The sequence below is a fragment of the Eretmochelys imbricata genome, chromosome 20, assembly GCF_965152235.1.
Source record: "Eretmochelys imbricata isolate rEreImb1 chromosome 20, rEreImb1.hap1, whole genome shotgun sequence".
Lineage (NCBI taxonomy): Eukaryota > Metazoa > Chordata > Testudines > Cheloniidae > Eretmochelys > Eretmochelys imbricata.
In genome coordinates this window covers 3,768,597-3,787,236 of record NC_135591.1, presented here as the reverse complement: position 1 = coordinate 3,787,236, position 18,640 = coordinate 3,768,597, and the positions used below count along the sequence as shown (strand labels likewise).

At 66.5% G+C, this 18,640-nt stretch overlaps 2 protein-coding genes across 2 annotated transcripts in view; one reads left to right on the top strand and one right to left on the bottom strand.

Annotated features, from left to right (window-relative positions):
* Positions 1-12,512, bottom strand: part of KIF5A (kinesin family member 5A) — a 20,249-nt gene extending 7,737 nt beyond the window's left edge. Inside the window, 20 exon segments of the mRNA XM_077838888.1 lie at positions 6-64; positions 832-1,020; positions 1,556-1,648; positions 1,650-1,702; positions 1,944-2,133; positions 2,135-2,152; positions 2,273-2,341; positions 2,709-2,884; positions 3,274-3,422; positions 4,034-4,182; positions 5,069-5,083; positions 5,085-5,174; positions 5,447-5,571; positions 5,847-5,934; positions 6,343-6,398; positions 6,640-6,688; positions 7,004-7,108; positions 7,309-7,382; positions 7,607-7,694; positions 12,384-12,512. Coding sequence (XP_077695014.1) covers positions 6-64; positions 832-1,020; positions 1,556-1,648; positions 1,650-1,702; positions 1,944-2,133; positions 2,135-2,152; positions 2,273-2,341; positions 2,709-2,884; positions 3,274-3,422; positions 4,034-4,182; positions 5,069-5,083; positions 5,085-5,174; positions 5,447-5,571; positions 5,847-5,934; positions 6,343-6,398; positions 6,640-6,688; positions 7,004-7,108; positions 7,309-7,382; positions 7,607-7,694; positions 12,384-12,512 — 1,964 coding nt within the window.
* Positions 12,513-17,878: 5,366 nt separating this feature from the next.
* DCTN2 (dynactin subunit 2) overlaps positions 17,879-18,640 on the top strand; it is a 28,177-nt gene continuing 27,415 nt past the window's right edge. The window contains exon 1 of the mRNA XM_077838187.1: positions 17,879-18,011. Coding sequence (XP_077694313.1) covers positions 17,976-18,011 — 36 coding nt within the window. The 5' untranslated portion in view covers positions 17,879-17,975. The remainder of the gene's footprint in view (positions 18,012-18,640) is intronic.

Sequence of the window (18,640 nt, the reverse complement as noted above, 5' to 3'; positions counted from 1 at the left end):
TGTGCCGCTTCTTCAGCTCCACACTGTGCATGTACTCACTCAGCGACCGGATCTTGGCCTCGTGCTGCGGGGGAGCCGGGGGGCCCTGAGCTCCCGGGGGGCCCCGAGCTCCCGGGGGGCCCCGCGGCCCCATCACACCCGCCCTCGGCCCCATCACATCCAGCCCTCGGCCCCATCACATCCAGCCCTCGGCCCCATCACACCCGCCCTCTCGGCCCCACGGGCCCATCACACCCGCCACGGCCCCATCACACCCGCCCTCAGCCCCACGGCCCCATCACACCTGCCACGGCCCCATCACACCCGCCCTCAGCCCCACGGCCCCATCACACCTGCCACGGCCCCATCACACCCGCCCTCAGCCCCACGGCCCATCACACCCGCCCTGGTCCATCACATCCAGCCCTGGTCCCATCACATCCAGCCCCACCCACACCCGCCCTCAGCCCCACTGGCCCCATCACACCCACCACGGCCCCATCACACCCGCCCTCAGCCCCACGGCCCCATCACACCCACCACGGCCCCATCACACCCGCCCTCAGCCCCACGGCCCCATCACACCCGCCCTCAGCCCCATGGTCCCATGGCCCCGGCCCCACCCCACCCACCCACAGCCACAGCCCCATCACACCTGGCCCCAGCCCCAGGGCTTCATCACACCCGCCCCCGACCACATCGCACCCAGCCCCATGGCCCCGGCCCCATCACACCCGCCCCTCAGCCCCATCACACCCAGACCCTGCTCAGGACCACAGCCCAGGGCCCCTACCCCTGCCCCCCAGCAAGGCACCACCCCCATTCTGCCATCCCGCAGCTCCCGCCCCGCACCTGGGAGATGAGCAGCTGGCAGGCGGCCAGCTCCCGGCCCGTCACGGCCATCTTCCGCTGGCACTCGACCTGCAGCGCCTCCAGCTGGCGGCATCGCTTCACCACCCCCTTCACCTCCGCCTTGATCTTGCTGATGTAGAGCCGGGCGACCGTGAACTCCTCCTCGATGGCCCCGCTGATCTCCACCGGCTGGGGGGGCAGGGAGCTGAGACGCCGCCCCCGGCCACCCTCCCCGCACCCCCCCCTGAGAGCCGCCCCCGGCCCCCCCCCCCACGCCGTTCCCCTCCCCTCCCCCGTGCCACGACCCCCATCCCGCTGAGAGCCAGCCCTGCCCCCATCCCCCTCCCCATAACCTTGTCCCCCTCCCCCGCACCCCCGCTGAGAGCCGCCCCCTTCCCCCTCCCTCCACCCCCGTCCCCCTACCCTCCCGTGCCCCTCCCCACACCCCGCTGAGAGCCGCCCCCTCCCCCCACCCACGTCCCTCCTGTCCCCCCACCCCATCCCCCCCACCCCCGTCCCCCTTCCCCCACCCCACTGAGAGCTGCCCTCTGCCCCCTCCATCCCATCCCATCCCATCCCCCTTCCCCACTGACCTCCACCAGCTGGGGGCGGGGGGAGGAGCTGGGAGCCGCCCTTTGCCTGTCCCACCCCACCAGTCCAGCCCCTCCTTCACCCTCCCTCCCTGCTCAAATCCTGCCCTCCCCACCCCCGTCCCCCTTCTCACCAGCTTGATCTCCCCGTTGCCCACGATGACGCTGAACTCGCTCAGGTCCTTCATGAGCCCGTTGAGCACCTCGGCCACACGCTTGCGCTGGCGGGGTGCCGAACTCCTGCAGGCGTTGCAGCTCCGTCTCCAGGGCCAGCAGGGGTGCTCTGCCGGGGGAGCGCGGGTTAGCCCTGGATCAGGCCCCGGATCAGGGCCCCCCCCCCGCTCGATGCCCTTAGCGCCCCCCACCCCAGCTCACCACTTTCTGGACAGCTCGTCCACCACAGCAGCTGGTTCTGCTGCCCCTTCTCCTCCGTCTCCAGGGCCAGCAGGGTGCTCTGCGGGGGGAGCGCGGGTTAGCCCTGGATCAGGCCCCGGATCAGGGCCCTCCCCCACCCCAGCTCACCACTTTCTGGGACAGGCTCGTCCACCAGCAGCTGGTTCTGCTGCCCCTTCTCCTCCGCCTCCTGGGCCTTCTGGTCGTAGTTGAGGGCCAGCTCCTCCAGAGCCTGCAGCACCTCGCGCACCTCCTCCTTGGCCGAGTCGTTCTCCACCTGCAGCCGGCCCAGCTCCCGCTGCACCTTCTCGTTGTCCCCACCGCGTCGACACCAGCAGCTGGGGGCGTGGGGGGGGGGGCACAGCCAGTCAGGCAGGGAGCCCCCGCCAGGAGAAGAGGGGGCGCTCCCCTGGGGTCCAGCCCCCTCCCCGCTCTCCGCCCCCCGCCCGGGCTCTCACCTCCTCCTGCTCCAGCATCTGCTGCGAGAGCTTCTCCATCAGCTGGCTCTGCTGGTTGATCTCGTCGTCCTGGGGGGGGGCGGGAGGGGGAAAAGGGAGGGTCAGAGCCACCCGCCCCATGGGCACCCCCCCGATCTGCTTCGCGGCACCCCTGGGCTCAGAGGGCAGAGAAGGGGCTGGAAACATGGAGGTGTCGGGCGGGCTCTCTGGCCTGTACTGGCTGGCAGGTTCGCGGGGCGGGGTGCTGCGCCCAGAGAGGTCTGGGTCTTGGAAAGCCTGCAGTGGGGAGGCCGGGGGGGCACAGTGCACCCAGGGGTCTGTGTGCCCTGGCATCTCCCTGCATGGGCGGGGGCTGCAGGAGGGGAGGGGGCACGGGAGGGGCAGTGGGCACTGGGGGGGGCAGCGGGCACTGGGGGGGGGGGAAGTCCCGGCTGACCTTGTCGTCGAGCTGCTTGTACAGTTTGCGGATCTCCTCCTCGTACTTGCGCCGTTCCTCCTCGGAGATGCGGATGACGATGGACGAGGCGTTGTCGTTGACGGGCGTCTCGTCACAGGTGTCGGGCGCCGGCTTCTCCTCCTCGCTCAGCTGCTCCGTCTCTGGCACATTCTCCCCTGGGGGCGTGGGGGGGGGGCAGGGTAACCCCATGGAACCGAAACAGGGGACCCCCCACCCACCCACCAGCTCCCAGGGACAGCCAGAAACTCAGCCCTGGAGAACGAAGCTCCCTCCCCACAGAACAGGGTGAGCTCCCCTCCCCACCCGGATGCCCGGGTCCCCTGGGCCGACCTCACTGTTACTCCAGCGGCTGGGTGAACTCCACCCTCCCACCTGGATGCCTGGGTCCCCCAACTGGGCCTCACCATTCCTCCAGCAGCAGGGTCAGCTCCCCCTCCCCACCCGGATGCCTGGGTTCCCTGGCCCAGCCTCACCATTCCTCCAGTGGCTGAGTGAGCTCTCCCCATCCCCACCCGGACGCCTGGGTTCCCCGGCCCGGCCTCACCATTCCTCCAGCGGCTCAGCTCAGCCTCCAGCTTCCCGATCGTTTCCTTCATGGTCTTGTTCTTCTCCTTCTCCTTCTCATACTTCTTCTTCCACTGCTCAGCCGTCAGCTCCAGGTTCACCGATGCGGTGTTCTTGATGGTCTTGGCCCTGGAGGGGAGGCAGGGGTGGCCCTTTCATATGGGGCCCACAAAACAGCCCTGCCCCCAACTCTCCTTTCTCCAGCGCTGCCTCCCGGGGCCAGAGCCCCCCAGGGAGTTGATCCCCCGGCCGCAATGATCCCTCCAGCTAGGGTTTCCCCTGAACTCCTCCTAGCGCCCCCCTCTGGTTCTCTGCCCCCCAACCCCGGCTCTGCCCACTCCCTGAATCCGGAACACCCCGACGTGGGGAACCAAGCAACCCCAGCCCGGCCCTCAGCCTCTCCCGGCACCTGCCCCGGCAGCTCCTGAGCAGATTTAGGGCCACTCCAGGCTCCCTTCCAGGTGGGGGGCCACGGTGACTGGCTGCGGGGGTGGGGGGCGGATCCAGGGGGATTCACAGTGCCAGAGCCCAGCACACACAGGTAGGTGGGTGGGGGAGTCGCACCAGGGGTAGCAGGAGGGCAGCGGGCGGCCCCACGGGGAGGAGGCCTGCGGGCCCAGCAAGCAGGGAGACCCCCGGGGGCAGCGGGGGACAGCACAGGGAGGGGCCTGCGGGCCCTGCCAGCGGGACACCGCCCCCGGGGTAGCAGGTGGCCAGGGCCGCTGGCGAGGTTCCTGTACCGTTGGCCGAACATGAGGGTAGACTTGGTCTCGGCGTCGTTGTAGCTGGAGGGTGAGCAGCAGATGAACATGGTCGTGCGGCAGTTCCCGCCCAGCGAGTCCTGCAGGATCCGCGTCATCTTGCTGTCCCGGTAGGGCACGTAGCTCTTCTGCAAGAGGCGCAGGAGGGGAGTTATGGGGGGGGGGCGGCGCTGGGACGAAGCGGGAAGAGTCGGTAACAGTTTTTTTGACCCCGATGTGCTCCTGTTTCCCCTCCAAGGCATGGCTGCCTAGGTTGGGGGGGGGGGAGGGAAACTGAGGCACGCCCAGGATTCATACAAAATAGTGACAGAAAATTCCCACTTTGGTTTTACCAGAGACCCAACACTGGGCTTGGCCTCCTGGGGGGACAGGGGCTGAACGGCAGGGAAGGCGGAAAGCTGGGGGGCGTTGCTGCAGAGATCGGGAGACCCATCTCCCGGTGGCCGTGGGACTCGCCAGCCTGCAGAGGGAAAGGGGGGCTTGCGGAGCCCCCAGCCGGGCGTGTGGGTCACCAGCGACCGGCAGGCCTGGGCAGGTCTCCCCCGGTGGGCACAGCCACTCTCAGGCTGTGAGCAGTGGGAGTGATTCGCCCCGACACCTTGGGTCACCCTGGAAGCATCATGGGGGCACCTCAGGGCAGCAGGGGTGCAGAGGGGGGTTATGGGAGGGTGCCCTGGGATGGGAGGGGCACCCTGGGGCACAGAGGGGCTGGGGGGGAGGGACGGGTGCCCTAGCGGGGAGGGATGCCCAGGGCAGAGGAGGGCTATGGGAGTGGCACCCTGGGGTGGGAATGGCGCCCTGGGACACAGAGGGGCTGGGGGGAGGGATGGGTGCCCTGGGCACAAGAGGTAGCCAGGCTCAGGTCCCCCAGAGGAGGTGGGGAGAAAGGAGGGGAGCCTGTCGGGGTTGGACCGAGAGGGAGACCCTGAACTCCAGCTCTGGGGTGGGGGGCAGGAGGATCCCCACCCCGAGGAGCCCTGGGGGGGAGCCCAGTGGGGAGGGGGCATCTCTCACCGTCCCCTCCGCCAGTGGCCGAGATGACGTTGCCCAGGGCCGACAGCGACTTGTTGATGTTCTTGGCCTCGTCCAGCACGGCCCCTTCAGCCCCCGTCTTGCTGACCTGTCGGCAGAGCGGGTGTCGGTTACGGGGAGTGGGGGGGGGCTCCCATCCCGCCACAGGGCGTCGCCCTCCCAGAGGCGGGGAGCCATGGCGCACATGGGGTCTCGGCTGCAGGGATGAGCCAAGACCCCCGTGGGGGCAGGGCCTTCTCGCCCGGGACCCAGGTGTCCGGGCAGAGATTCCGAAGCTGGGTGGGGGATGTCCGAGCCCCTCCCGCCCCCGGACACTCTGCCCCTCCCTGCCCCCGCCACCCGCCCCGCCGGCCTTGGCACCTTCTCGCTGCCAGCCAGGTCCACCAGGTAGAGCTTCCCGCTGAGCTTCTGCTCCGTCTCCATGTTCTCCTGCTTGATGTTGATGAGGAAGATGCTGTGGCTGCGGGAACTGTGCTCGTTCATGTCTGGGGGGAGACGCAGGGGTGGGAGGCCTGCCGGCACTGGCCCCCCGTGGGCACAGAGCCCCCCTGTCTCCCCTGGGCGCAGAGCCCCCGCCCCGGGCACAGTGTCCAGCCATTGTCCAGCCTCGAGTCAGCAGGGCCCCAGCCCCCATCCGCTCGCCCAGCCCCCCCCCACTCCCCAGTCCTGGGGGCCGGGGCTGATGGGGACACCGGGACTGGACACCTCCCAGGCCAGGGCCCAGCCCCGGGGCCCCCCCGCCGGTGCCCCAGCTGCTCACTGGTGACGGCCACGTGCCGGTTGGATTTGCCCTCGTCGATCACATCCAGGATCTCCTCCGGGCTGGAGACAAAGCGTTCAGTGCAGCCCTGCCGGGGGAGCGGGGAGGGTCAGTCTCAGGTGGGGGGGCCCTCTCCCCCCACAGCCTCCCTCAGGGCAGCCCTCCCCCCCAAACCTCACACAGGGGGCCCTCACCCCCCCAGTCCCCACCCCCACAGCTTCGCACGGGGGACTCCTCATCCCCCCACCCCCCTCAGGGCGGCCCTCGCTCACAGCCCCTCCTCACCCCCATCAGGCCCCAACCTCCCCACCTCACACTGGGGGCTCCTCACCCTACCCCACAGGGGTCCCCTGCTCTGCGCCCCCACCCCCCGGCTTCCTCCACGCAGCAGGGGATTCTCTTCCAACCCTCTGGCAGCTCCCTCAGTCCCCTTCCCCGCCCCTCCACAGCCCCCCACCTGCTTCCCCACACGAGGGGACCCCCCTCCCCCCCTCACCTTGACGTAGGGCACCCGGTTCTTGTCCTCATGCACCGACAGGTTGGTCTTGGTCACTGGGGAAAGAAAGGCCCAAGCTGGAATGGGGGGAGGGCCTGGGGGGACCGGAGAGGGGCCCCCAGGGCAGAGGGGGTTGGGGATCACATGGGGCCCCCAGCAGCACCCCCTGACCAGCTCCCCCAGCTCAGCCATTCAGGAAGCAGCAGTAGCAGCCCCCTCTGCACCCCGCTTCTTGAGCCCCCCAGGGGGCAGCCCCGTCTGTGCCTGCCCCGGCTCTCCTGGGGGGGCGTCACTCACCATCCAGCAGGTCCCGAATTTTGTCCAGGTAAATTTCAAAGTAGGAAACCTGAGAAAGACCAAGATGGAGCCACGTGAGCACAGACCAGGGCGGGGGGGGGGGGGAGAATGAGCCCATAGGAACCCCCCCCGGGCCTCCCAGATCACCCCCTGCAGGTCCCCATAAACCTCCCCATCCTCTTCCACCCCAGAGATCCCCAGTGCTGCCCCCCACCCTGATCTGAGGCCCTCTTCAAATTCCCCCAGAGCCCCCTACCCACTCTCCCCCCATGGCTCTGATCCCCCATGACTCCCACCCCAGAGCCCCCCCAGACCCCCTCCCCCACAGCTCTGACCCCAGAGCCTGCCCCCGGCCCCCGCTCACCTTGATGTGGAACTCCAGGTTCTCGTCCATGGCGTAGATGTGGTTGAAGATGTCACGGGCGATGCGCGGGATGATGCCCATCAGCTGGGGGTCGTGCAGCTTCCCCTGAGGGCAAGAGGAGGGGGGGGTCAGCCGTGGGGCCCAGTCTCCCTGGGGAGGGGGCCCAGCTCCAGCCCCCTCCCTCCCTCCCAGCAGATTTTAGGAGAGGCCAAGGGGCTAACTGAGCCCCCCCCAACACCCGCAGCACCAGCCCCTCACCCCGGAGGGGGGGCATCACCCTGCCCTCCCAGCCCCGCCTGTCTCACCTCCATGGTGTGGGTCTTCCCCGACGATGTCTGCCCGTAGGCGAAGATGGTGCCATTATACCCGGCCAGCACATCTGCAAGAGACAGGGGTAAATGAGAGCCCCCTCCCCGTGCCCCTCCCCCTTGCCCCCCTCCTTCCCCCTGCCCCTCCTCCCGTGCCCCCACCCCCGCCCCTTCCCCCTACCCCCAGCCCCTCCTCACCCTCCACCGCCCCCGGCAGCCTGGATCTGCCCCCCCCCGGTCCTCCCCCCACTGCTAAACTCCACGCTGGGCTGCCCCCAGTCCCTCCCCTGCTCACCCTTGACGATCTGCATGGCGCAGGCATGGTACACCTGCTCCTGGGTGGTGTTGGGGGGGAAGACGCGGTCGAAAACGTAGGGCTTGCCCTGGGGAGAAGCAAACGGGGTGGGTCAGTCCCCAGGTAGAGACCCCCAGCCCCCGCCAGGCTGGCGCCACCCCATCCCCGCAATACAGAGGGTTCGCCCCGTGGGCCCCCAGGCCGAGCCCGCCCCCCCCCGCAGCCCGGCCTCCTGTGCTCGGGAAAGCAAGGAAATAATACCACAGTGCCAGCTTGCCCCCCAGCTCTGCCGGTGCCCCTCACTCCCGACCCGCAGCCCCCTGCTAGCCCAGCCCTGGGCCCCCCAGCTCTGCCGGTGCCCCTCACTCCCGACCCGCAGCCCCCTGCTAGCCCAGCCCTGGGCTCTCCCATAGAGAAACCATCACAGAGGGTCCCCCTTGGGCCCCAGTGGGTGGGCACGGGAGACGTGTCTCCAATCCTCACCCCCCACCCAGTTCGCTCTGGGCCCCCTCCCTCCCTGGCACTGAGGGGGTGAGGCTGAGTTGACTGGTGCTTCTCCCACTGCCAGGCCCAGCAGGGAGGCTTGTTTCCTGGCTCGCTGCCCCCAGCCTGTGCCCACCCCTGGGGGCTGGGGGCTCCCCCAGGGCTGAGGGCACCAGACTCAGGGTGTCCTGCCGGAGCAGGACATGGTGGGAGGGGTCACAACCAGGAGCTCAGGGATGCCTCCCCTCCCCCCCGCCTGGTAGAGCAGGGCAACCCCCCATCCCCCCCAGCCTCCTGGGTGCTGGTGGGGGGGGATAAAGAAGCTCCAGACCCAGCAGTAGGAATGGGGCATGGTACAGTGGCTCGACACCACCCGGGGGAAGAGCATCTGCCCCCCACCCAACCCCCACAGCACTGGCCTGTTACCTGGGGCCAAGACGGCCTCTCCCTGCAGCAGTGTTAACCTTGGGGCGGGGGGTGGGGGCTGGCAGGGCGCCAGCTGGGAGAGGGCTGGGGGTGGGTTGACAACATTCAATAGAAATTAGCCCCCCTCCAGGCAGGAGGGACGCCCCTCCTGTGGGGAGGGGGGACGAGGCAGCGTGGGGGGGGGGTCTTGGTCTCCTGAGCAGGCCTGTTTCCCCCTCTCCCGAATCGGACACACAGGCCTCAGAAGGGCTCTTCCCCCCCTCCCCCCACCAAAGAGGCCAGGCCCACGCCGGGAGCTGTCCAGGTGCTGGAGACGCCCCGGGCCAGGCCCAGGTCTGCCAAGACAGGACAGCAGCTTCCCAGATGGCATGGGGGCCAGGGCTGGGACCCCTGGGAGGGGGTTTGGGGACTGAAGAGCCAGGGGACTAACCGACTTCTTGGAGGGGCCAGACCCCACCCCCAGTTCAAAAGAGACATGGGACATTATCGATACAGGAGCTAGGCCCAGAGCTGGGCCCTTCACTCCTAACCCGCAGAGGGACTGTTCTTAATGTTCTCTCTGAATACTGTGTGGGTGCCTCAGTTTCCCCTAGGCATTTCTTCAGTATCTAGGTGGGGTGATAAGGGGGTGTGATTGTTTCAGAGCCCTAGAGGGCAATGGTGTGCAAGGATCTGCACAGAGAATGGCCGACACCCTGTCTCCTGGGGACTGATGGCCTGGGCCCCCCCCCTGCAAGGTGCCAATTGAAGGGGTTGGAGAACAAAGAGATCAGGTGGCCTCCTGGCCCGGGAAAGGGACAAAGGCCAGAAGAGGGGCTGGAGGAGGTTTCAGTTTGGAGCTGGCTGGGGAAACGGAGGGAGGCCCAGAACCGGGGTCTGGGCTCCCCAACCCCCAAGAAGAACCTGACTGAGACGTCCTGTTTTCTGTACCTACAAGCTCTGTTTTGGACCACATTCCTGTCGTCTAATAAACCTTCTGTTTTACTGACTGGCTGAGAGTCACGGTGAATGGCAGGAAGTGGGGGGTGCAGGGCCCTGACTTCCCCACACTCTGTGACACCCTGTTAGCCCAGCCCTGGGCTCCCCCCAGCTCTACCGGTGCCCCTCACTCCCAACCCGCAGTCCCATTAGCCCAGCCCTGGACTCTCCTGCCAATGCCCCTTTCTCCCGCAGCCTGGCTCACTCCGGGGCAGAGATGCCAACAAAGCCAAGCCCAGAGGAGAAGCGGCGACGCGTCCGAATGGGGAACTTGGCCAAGGCCCAGCAAACTCATCCCACTTGTGCCCTTGGAATGCAGCACAGACAGAGCAGCGCCATACCCACCCCCACGGAGGAGCCCTCTCCAAACACCCAGCCTAGCTCATGGCCCCCACTCCCCAGGCATTCATTCCTCCTGGAGCCCGGCCCCTCCAGACCTACGCAGGCCCTTCCTTATCCCCCCCGCATGGCTAAGAAACCCCTTACGCCCACGATGCCACAGGGGGGCAGGGGGAGCAGAGTATTTGTGCCACTCACTGGTCCGCCTGCAGCCCCGATACCCCAGAGCTAGGGTCCCCAGGACTCTCCAAAGCCAGCGGCTCCGGAACCGCAACAAGCAAGGGAAAGGTTCAACCCAGGCTGGTGCTGGCAGCTGCCAGCGCGCCCCGTCCCTGCCAGGGCTCTGCAAACTGCCCAACACCTGGGCTGCAAGCTACAGACCCCTCCTCGCCCCCAGCCCACCTGGGGAACCGGGCCTAGAACCTGCGACCTTCAGCACCAACCCGCCCCGCCGAGCTCCAAAGCACTGGAACAGCTAGTCCCTCATGCATCCTTTAGGGGGCACCCACACCGGCCAGGACATTGGGGGGGCTGCCAGCCTGGCACTGACTCCCATCATGCACCTGGCCAGGGCTCAATAAATAATAACGAATCCACTCAGCCCCCTGCACCAGGTACCTGCACTGGCTTGTTATTGTAGGGTCACCTGCAGGGGCTGGCTTTTTGTTGTGAGGGCTGGATTGTCCTGTTCACACAGGCTGGGTTGTTATCGCAGGGGCTCCCAGAAGGGCTGGGTTTGTTATTGTAGGGTCTCCTGCGAGGGCTGCTTTGCCAGCGTGCGAGCTGCTGAGGATAAAGCCACCACAGACGGCCAGGCTCAGACGCTCCGGTGACAGGGGCTGTATCACGGCTACGCGGCAGGGTGCCCAACCCCCCTCGGCTCTCGGCTCCCCCGGCCCACAATCTTGTCCCTGCAGGCGCAAGAGCCTCCTGCCCCACAGCTCCTGCCCCGGGGGTGGCCTCCCTGAACCCCCCGCCCCCTCCTCAGGCCCCATGCAAACCCCCGGGGGCCCTAAGTGCGACCCAGCAGCAAGCGGCGGGAGGGGGATCCCGCTTGCTCCCCCTGCGGGATTCAGGACCAGCTGCTGCAGGGCAGTCACCAGACAAGCTCATTAATCCGGGAGCCGCGGCCTAATCCCTGCCCAGAGAGAGATTCCCCTCCCCGGCTGCCAGCGCGGCCCCCGGCGCGCTCCCTGGGCTCCGGCGGGCTCTCCACGCCCCCACCCCCACCCCCCGGCCGTTCCCCAGCCTCAGACGGGAAGGAGACCAGGAGATGGGGGGAGGGGAATGACCGTTCTGTTGTCGTCTGGAGCCGGGCACAATGTGGGGGGGGGGGGGGCCTGCAGGGCTGACAGAGCCATGCGTCCGGCGGGTGGCATCGCTGCTGGGCGCGTGGACGGGCAGGAAAGGGCCTTTAGGCCGGGAGGAGAAAAGTGCAGGCATCTTGGCACAGATGCTCCCCAGCTCCGGTCAGACGGCAAAGGGGGGGCTGGGGTGCGAGAGAGCCAGACCGGGGGACGCGGCGTGGTCTAGTGGCTACAGCACTTAACTGGGACACAGGACAGCTGGGCTCTGGCCCTGGGTTCCCCTCCCCTGCTGGGTGACTCAGTTTCCCTTTCAACCTCTTGTCTACTTAGCCTGGGAGCTCTGGGAGGCAGGGACGGTCTGTCTCTGGAGCACCTGGTGCGACGGGGGCCCCTGATCTCGGTCCCCGGCGCGAAGGGCCCCCCCCATCTCAGCTGGAGCGTCAGCCCAGGTTACACCCACGACCCTCGCTCTTGGCTAAAGCAAGGGGCTGATTTTGACAACCCCACCCGGGGACCCCGAGCCCCGCCCTGCCCTCGCCCGCTCTCTCCCGGAGGCCGGGACCCCAGGCTCCTCGACCCCCCAGCCAGGCGGGCAGCTGCAGAGAGAGCGCGTCGGGGGGGGGGGGGCGGATGCCTTGAAGTAAACAACCTGCAGCCCACGCGCGACCTGCACCATCTGCTCCTCCCCCCCCACCCCGCAGGGGCACCGGGGCAAGCTGGCATCGCCAGGCCCCGAGCCTGTCCGAGCAGGGCGGGGCGTTCACCTTTCACCCTCGCAAGGTCGGGGGGGGGGGGGGGGAGGTGGCCGCTTTGCAGGCTAGGGACAGACAGACAGACAGACGGACGGACAGATGGTGAGGGAGGGGAAATGAGCCAGCTGGAGGGTCTGCATGCAAAGGGGGGGGGGGTCCCCATCCCGGGGGGGGAAGGAAGCCAGGGATTTTCTATGGGTCACACACCAGTAGCCAAATCCCCAGCCCTGCTGGCCACACCCAGTTGCCTCAGCTGGGATGGAGGATCCGCAATACAGCCTCCCCCCCCGCCCCCCGCTCTTGGGAGCCCATCTCCCGGCAGCCGCAGAGTTCGGGGGGGGCTGGGGGGACCCCCCCAACTCCCCAGCTCTTTGTGCGCTGGGCACGGGGGGCCCCCTTCCCCCCGGCCGGGCAGCCCGGGGCCGATGCCGCAGCGGGGAGGAGGGGAGTTGGGGGGGGGGGCCCGCACCGGCGGGGGGGGGGGGCACTTACCCCGAGGATGACGCTGTCGTCCCCTTGGAAGAGGGGGATGAATTTGTCCCCCCGCAGGATCTCCGCCTGGTTCAGGGGCCGGAATCGGCAGAGCACCTTGATGCTGCATTCCGTGCTGGGCTCGGCCATGCTGGGCGCTGGGCCGGTGGGGGCTGGGCTGGCAATGGGGGGGGGCGCTGGGCCGGGGGGGGCTGGGCTGGCAATGGGGGGGGCGCTGGGTCGTGGGGCGCAGGGCCGAGGATTCTGGGCGGGCGCTGGGATGGGGGGCGCTGGGCGGGCGCTGGGATGGGGGGTCGCTGGGATGGGGGGCGCTGGGTGGGCGCTGGGATGGGGGGGCGCTGGGGTCCCTGCTGGGTCTCTGCCTGCAGCCCGGGCTGCGCGGGGCGGGTGCTGGGGGCGCAGCTGCTGGAGACGCTCCCGCTGGTCCGGCCTCGCCTCGCCCGTGTGAGCCGCGCCGGGTCCCGCTCCTGCGCCAGCCCCCGGCCCCGGCGCCCGCCGCAAGCACCGGGCTGGGCTTAGCCACGGCGCCAGCCCTTAAGGTGGAGCGGCCCGGATCGCTTAAGGTGGCAGGGCCCGGCTGGGAGCCAGCAGGCCGGGGGAGGGGTCCCTGGAGCCAGGCCCGCGCCCCCTGCCCTGGTCCCGGCCCCAGGCTCCTGCCCGCCCCTGTACCTTTGTCCCCAAACCGCTGGGTCCTGAGGGCCAGGCTGAGGAAAGGGCCCCCAGCCCGGTGCCTGCGTTAGGGGGGGTCTTGGGCGCTGGGCATCATCTGCTGAGACTGGCAACCTGCTGGGGGAACCAGCACCAGACCCATGGTGGGGATGGAGAAAACAGAGAGAGGGCGAGTGACTCACCCACTAGCACCCAGTGAACCCAGGAGTCCTGGCTCCCAGCCCCCTACTCTGACCACTGGACTGCACTCCCCTTCCAGAGCTGGGGAAGAGAACCCAGGAGTCCTGGCTCCCAGCCCCCTGCTCTAACCACTGGACCCCACTCCCCTCCCAGAGCTGGGGAGAGAACCCAGGAGTCCTGGCTCCCAGCCCCCTGCTCTAACCACTGGACCCCACTCCCCTTCCCAGAACTGGGAGAGAACCCGGGAGTCCTGGCTCCCAGCCCCCTGCTCTAACCATTGGACCCCACTCCCCTTCCCAGAACTGGGAGAGAACCCGGGAGTCCTGGCTCCCAGCCCCCTGCTCTAACCACTGGACCCCACTCCCCTCCCAGAGCTGGGGAGAGAACCCAGGAGTCCTGGCTCCCAGCCCCCCTGCTCTAACCCCTGGACCCCACTCCCCTTCCCAGAACTGGGGAGAGAACCCAGGAGTCCTGGCTCCCAGCCCCCTGCTCTAACCCCTGGACCCCACTCCCCTCCCAGAGCTGGGGAGAGAACCCAGGAGTCCTGACTTTACCCGGACTCTAACCAGCAGACCCACCTTCCCTTGATCCCATGGTGTCCCAGTGCTGGGGGGGGCTGACTCAGAAGGGGGGCCTGGAAACGAGATGCCCGTGTCAGATGGGGCACAAGGGAGCCACACAGCCCTGGTGGGGTTCTTAGGCACCCCCAGGCCACAGCCAGCCCTTCCTCTCTGCTCCTGGCCTCAGGCGCCAGGGCAACCCGGTGAGTGCCAAAGGAGGCCATCAGTGCCCAGCGGGTCCCGCCATCCGGAGGTGCTTGAGCCGGCTGGACGTTCCTCAGCTCAGGGCAGGGGTCACCCGGAGACATTCTCCAGACTGTGCTGTCCAGGTGCTCAGATGATCAAATGGTCCCTTGCAGCCTTACATGCTCCATGAGCCCCGAGAATCGCGCTCTGGGCCAGCTGATGCTGCCGGCCGGGCAGGGGTTGACTTTGCTGGAGCTGTGCCGAGGACCTGGTCCCTTTGCATTTGGACGCCCCCCTCCCTTGTTTAGCTGCTGTTTTAAGGGAGACAAAGGGCAGAGGAAGCCAAATTCCAGGTCTGAAGCCTGAGGCTGGTCTCAGAAGCGCAGCTGGGCCCGGACACAGCCATGAGAGCAGCCTCCGGTCTGATCCTTCTCAGTGGCTGCTTCCTTGTGAGCACCTGGCCGAACAGGGGCTGAGGGCCTTGGAAAAACGTGGGGCCTCATGTACACGCGTGTGTGGGCATGCGTGTGGGCATGTGTGTGTCTGCACATGTGAACTTGCGTGTGCATGCAGTGTGTGCACCCGTGTGTCTGTGTGTGCATTCACGTGTCTGTGTCGGCATGTGTGTCTCATGTGTAGGCTCAGATGAGGTACAGTTCTTCGGGGGAGTTCAAAGACGAGCAATAAGGATGACCGGGGGCCAGAGGGATTCCTTTACGGGCAGGGGTCAGAGGAGAGGAATGCGTGTAACTTGGCCACGTGACAGCTAAAGGGGCACATTAGGGAGGAGGGATGGTCCAGTGGGTCAGGAGACCTGGATTCAGTTCCCTGCTTCATCACGTACAAGTCACGTAGCCGTTCCATGCCTCAGTTTCCCCATTTGTACAATGAGGATAAGAGTCCTGCCCTGCCTCTCAGGGGCATGTGGATTGAGCTTCAGATACCGTGGGAAGAGGGTCAATGTACCTTCCCTATACAAGGCACAGGACAATCCGCTAAGGGGGGCCAAGAGATTATCATTAAGAATAAAGGGGCGGAATTAAGACAGGGAACCTTTGCCCCCGGCAGACATATTAGGCTGCAGAACAGTCCCACAAGAGTGGGGGGCAGGTGGAAGCCCCATCGTTAGCTTAGACCATTTATTTATTTATAATTGCAATAAGACTTAAAGGGCCCCAAGTAGAACACAGTCCTGGACAGACACAGTCCCTGCCTTGCCAAGTGTATAATCTAATTAGGGTGGGGGGGAGGGGAAACTGAGGCACAGAGCGGGAAAATGACTTGCACAGGGTGTCTGTGATGAAGCAGGGAATTGAATCCAGGTGTCCTGAGCCCCAGTCCAGTGCTCTATCCACTAGAACATGCTGCCTCCCATTTAGCATTCTCCTTGGGAGAATGCTAATGCCTTCCATTAGCTCATAGGTCTTTTACTCTGAAATGAAACCCCTCTGAGCCCGTCAGTAAAGGGTGTCGCTGGCCTGCGGGATATGGGGACCCAGCAAGCTACACTGCACCCTGGCATCCCCGCTGTATCCTCTTACTGGAAGCTTGGGTGGGGAAGCTGCAGGAATCCGAGTCACGCTGAAACCTGAGGAAGCAGCAGCTAGATTACTGAAACCTGAGGAAGCAGCAGCTAGATTACGGGGCAGGCCCTGAGTCAGAGCTGCAAAACCTGCAAGGAAGTGGAGCTCCCAGGGGAGCTGAGCTGGATGCTGCATGTGGGTAGAGGCTTGGCTTGGGGGTCACCTGGTGGATCTGCCACTTACAGGCCCCATGGGGGTCTGGGTTTGAGTCTCAAGGGCTGTGACATGTGGGAGGCGTGAAGATGCTGAGTCACTTTCATGGCTCTCTTTGTCAGTTTTATGCTGGGGCAACATGGGGGCCCGGAGGAAGTCAGGGGTGCGGATGGGAATCAGTCTGCAAAAAGGCAGGAAAGCGGGGCTCTGCATTGCAACCTCTACGCAGCTGTGGGAGGAATGTGTAGGGAGCTGGTGGTCTGAACTCCCAATTCTAGCAGCTTCTGCACTTCACCTCACTGCTTTGGCTTGGTACAGTCCAGCTCCCTCTGCCCCCATCCCAGGCCCCGCTGCCTGGTGGAGAGAGAGGGGACCAGATTGTTCTTTGTTTGCTTTCTAATATTGCAAGGCACTCCGGCACCACTGCGGGGGGGGCGCCCAGGGGGTACAGTGCAAAAACACCTGGAGTGAAAGAGGTCAGGGAGATTAGATTTGGGATCAGAAGGAACCAGCTGGAAAAGTCTTCCCTTCGGCTACAAAAGCAACCAATGAAGTAACCCCCACCCGCCTTGTGGCAGAGGGAAGGGTACCGGGCAAATGGGAGCGCAGATACCACAATGCTTAGATGTGGATAGATAGATAGATGAGATGGGGGAGGTATGGGATAGACAGATTTGGGGTGGAGAGATGAGATAGATTTTGCCCCGGGACTGGCAGCAAGAGCTTGATGTCCAAAGAAGCAGAGCCCTGAGAACCCCAGTTGCAATCCGTGGGAGCCGCAGATGCAGAGTACAGCTGAGAATGGGGTGCTGAGACCCACGGCGGGTACAATACCCAGCCCAGGCAGGCCTCTCCGAAGGCCCCAGTTCGAAGGCAGGCTCAGCCCCCTCTCCTCCACCCAGGCCCAGCACGGCAGCAGCTGGCAGCCTGGCACAATGACTGTCTCTGTAGGGGCCAAGCCGGGAGATGGTGCCACTGGCTCCAGGGTCAGTTTGGTGTAACAGGGTTTGGGGTGTTTTTCCGGGGGGAGGAAGGAGAGAACGGGGCCTTTGCAGGCGCCCCAGTGCCACGGCTGCTATTGCCCTGGGGGGCATCCCAATAAAACTTCAATGTGGGTGGTGCTGAGCCCCACTTACACGGTGGTTCTCAGGGTGTGAATGCAGCCACATTTCCCCCAGGTCCTGACAGCCTCCCCAGTCCCAATCTCCACCCCCTCACTGCCGCCCCCTCCTCAGATCCACCTCATGGCCCTTCTCCAGCCAGCCTGGCGCAACCCCGGCCCATGCCAATCGCAGACCCCACATATATCCCAGCCCACAATCCTTTCCCAACCCCCCATTCTACACTCCCCAGCCCCACACCAACTTCGTTTGCTCTGCGCCTCATGGCCACCCTCCCCACACAGTCAAACTTTCTTTCCTAGCCCCACCTAATGCCCCTAAACCTTCTCCCCACCCCAACACCCCGCTTCCAAATACTGCACCTGTTACAGACCCCCTGCCCAAATCCTCCCTACACTATATACCCCCACCCCTCCCCACCCAAACATATCTGTATCTCCAACCCACATGGCCCACACCCCCCTCTCCAGCCCTACACCAGCCCCATGGACCCTCCTCCAGCCCCACATACCCCCTTCAGCCCCACATCTCCCCCTCCCCACCCTACACCCCAGCCCCACATCTCCCCCTCCAGCGCCACACCCCAGACCAACATCTCCCCCTCCAGCGCCACACCCCAGCCCCACATATCCCCCTCTCCAGCCTCACACCCCAGCCCCACATACTCCCCTACAGCCCCACACCCCAGCCCCACATCTCCCCCTCTCCAGCCTCACACCCCAGCCCCACATACCCCCCTACAGCCCCACACCCCAGCCCCACATCTCCCTCTCTCCAGCCTCACACCCCAGCCCCACATACCCCCCTACAGCCTCACACCCCAGCCCCACATACCCCCTACAGCCCCACACCCCAGCCCCACTTCTCCCCATCTCCAGCCTCACAGCCCAGCCCCACATCTCCCCCTCCCCACCCTACACCCTAGCCCCACATCTCCCCATCTCCAGCCTCACAGCCCCAGCCCCACATCTCCCCCCTTCAGCCCCACATCCGCCCCCAGACTACAACTCCCAGGCTGCCCCGCGCGGCCAGGAACTCGTCGGCCCCCGCCCTCCCCTGACGCTCTCGCGAGATTGGCGGCTCCTCCCTGAGTTCTGGCCCCGGCGACTCCCGTTCAGGCCCCGACCCGGCCCCGCCGCCATGGCCGAGCCCAAGTACGCGGAGCTGCCCGGCATCGTGAGTGAGGGGGGGGGTCACTCAGGGGGGCTGCGGGGGTAACTGGGGGGGTGGGGGTGATTGGGGGCCTGGGGAGGTTAGGGTGGGTTAACTGGGGGTGAGGGGGATAACTGGGTGAGGGGGGTGATTGGGGGCTGGGGGGGCAAGGGGGTAACTGGGGGGGTGGGGTGGTTGGGGAAGTGAGGGTGGGGTAACTGGGGGATGGGGGGGCTGTGGGGGTAACTGGGGGGGTGGGGGATGGGGAGGTTAGGGTGGGGTAACTGGAGGGGTGGGTGAGGGGGGTAAAGGGGTGAGGGGGGTGATTGGGGGCTGGGGGGGTGAGGGGGGTGATTGGGGGGAAGGGGTGGTTGGGGGGCTATGGGGGGAGGGGTCACTTCTGTCCCTGGAGCCCCCTGTGTTGTTGGGTTCTCCCCGCCGCCCCCCCCCCCCCGGGCTGGGGGGGGATTCCCGAATGGGGCGTTGCGGTTTGATGCGAGTGAGGGGGTGAAGTCCCAGCCCAGCTCCCCCCAGGGCGCTGCTGGCCTGGGCGCTGCTCTGTCTCATTCTCACGGGGCCCAGCACTTCCCCTGGCACCTGATTTCCCAGCCCCCCGCCCCCCCCGTCCCCTGCGCCAGGCTCTGGGGCTTCCC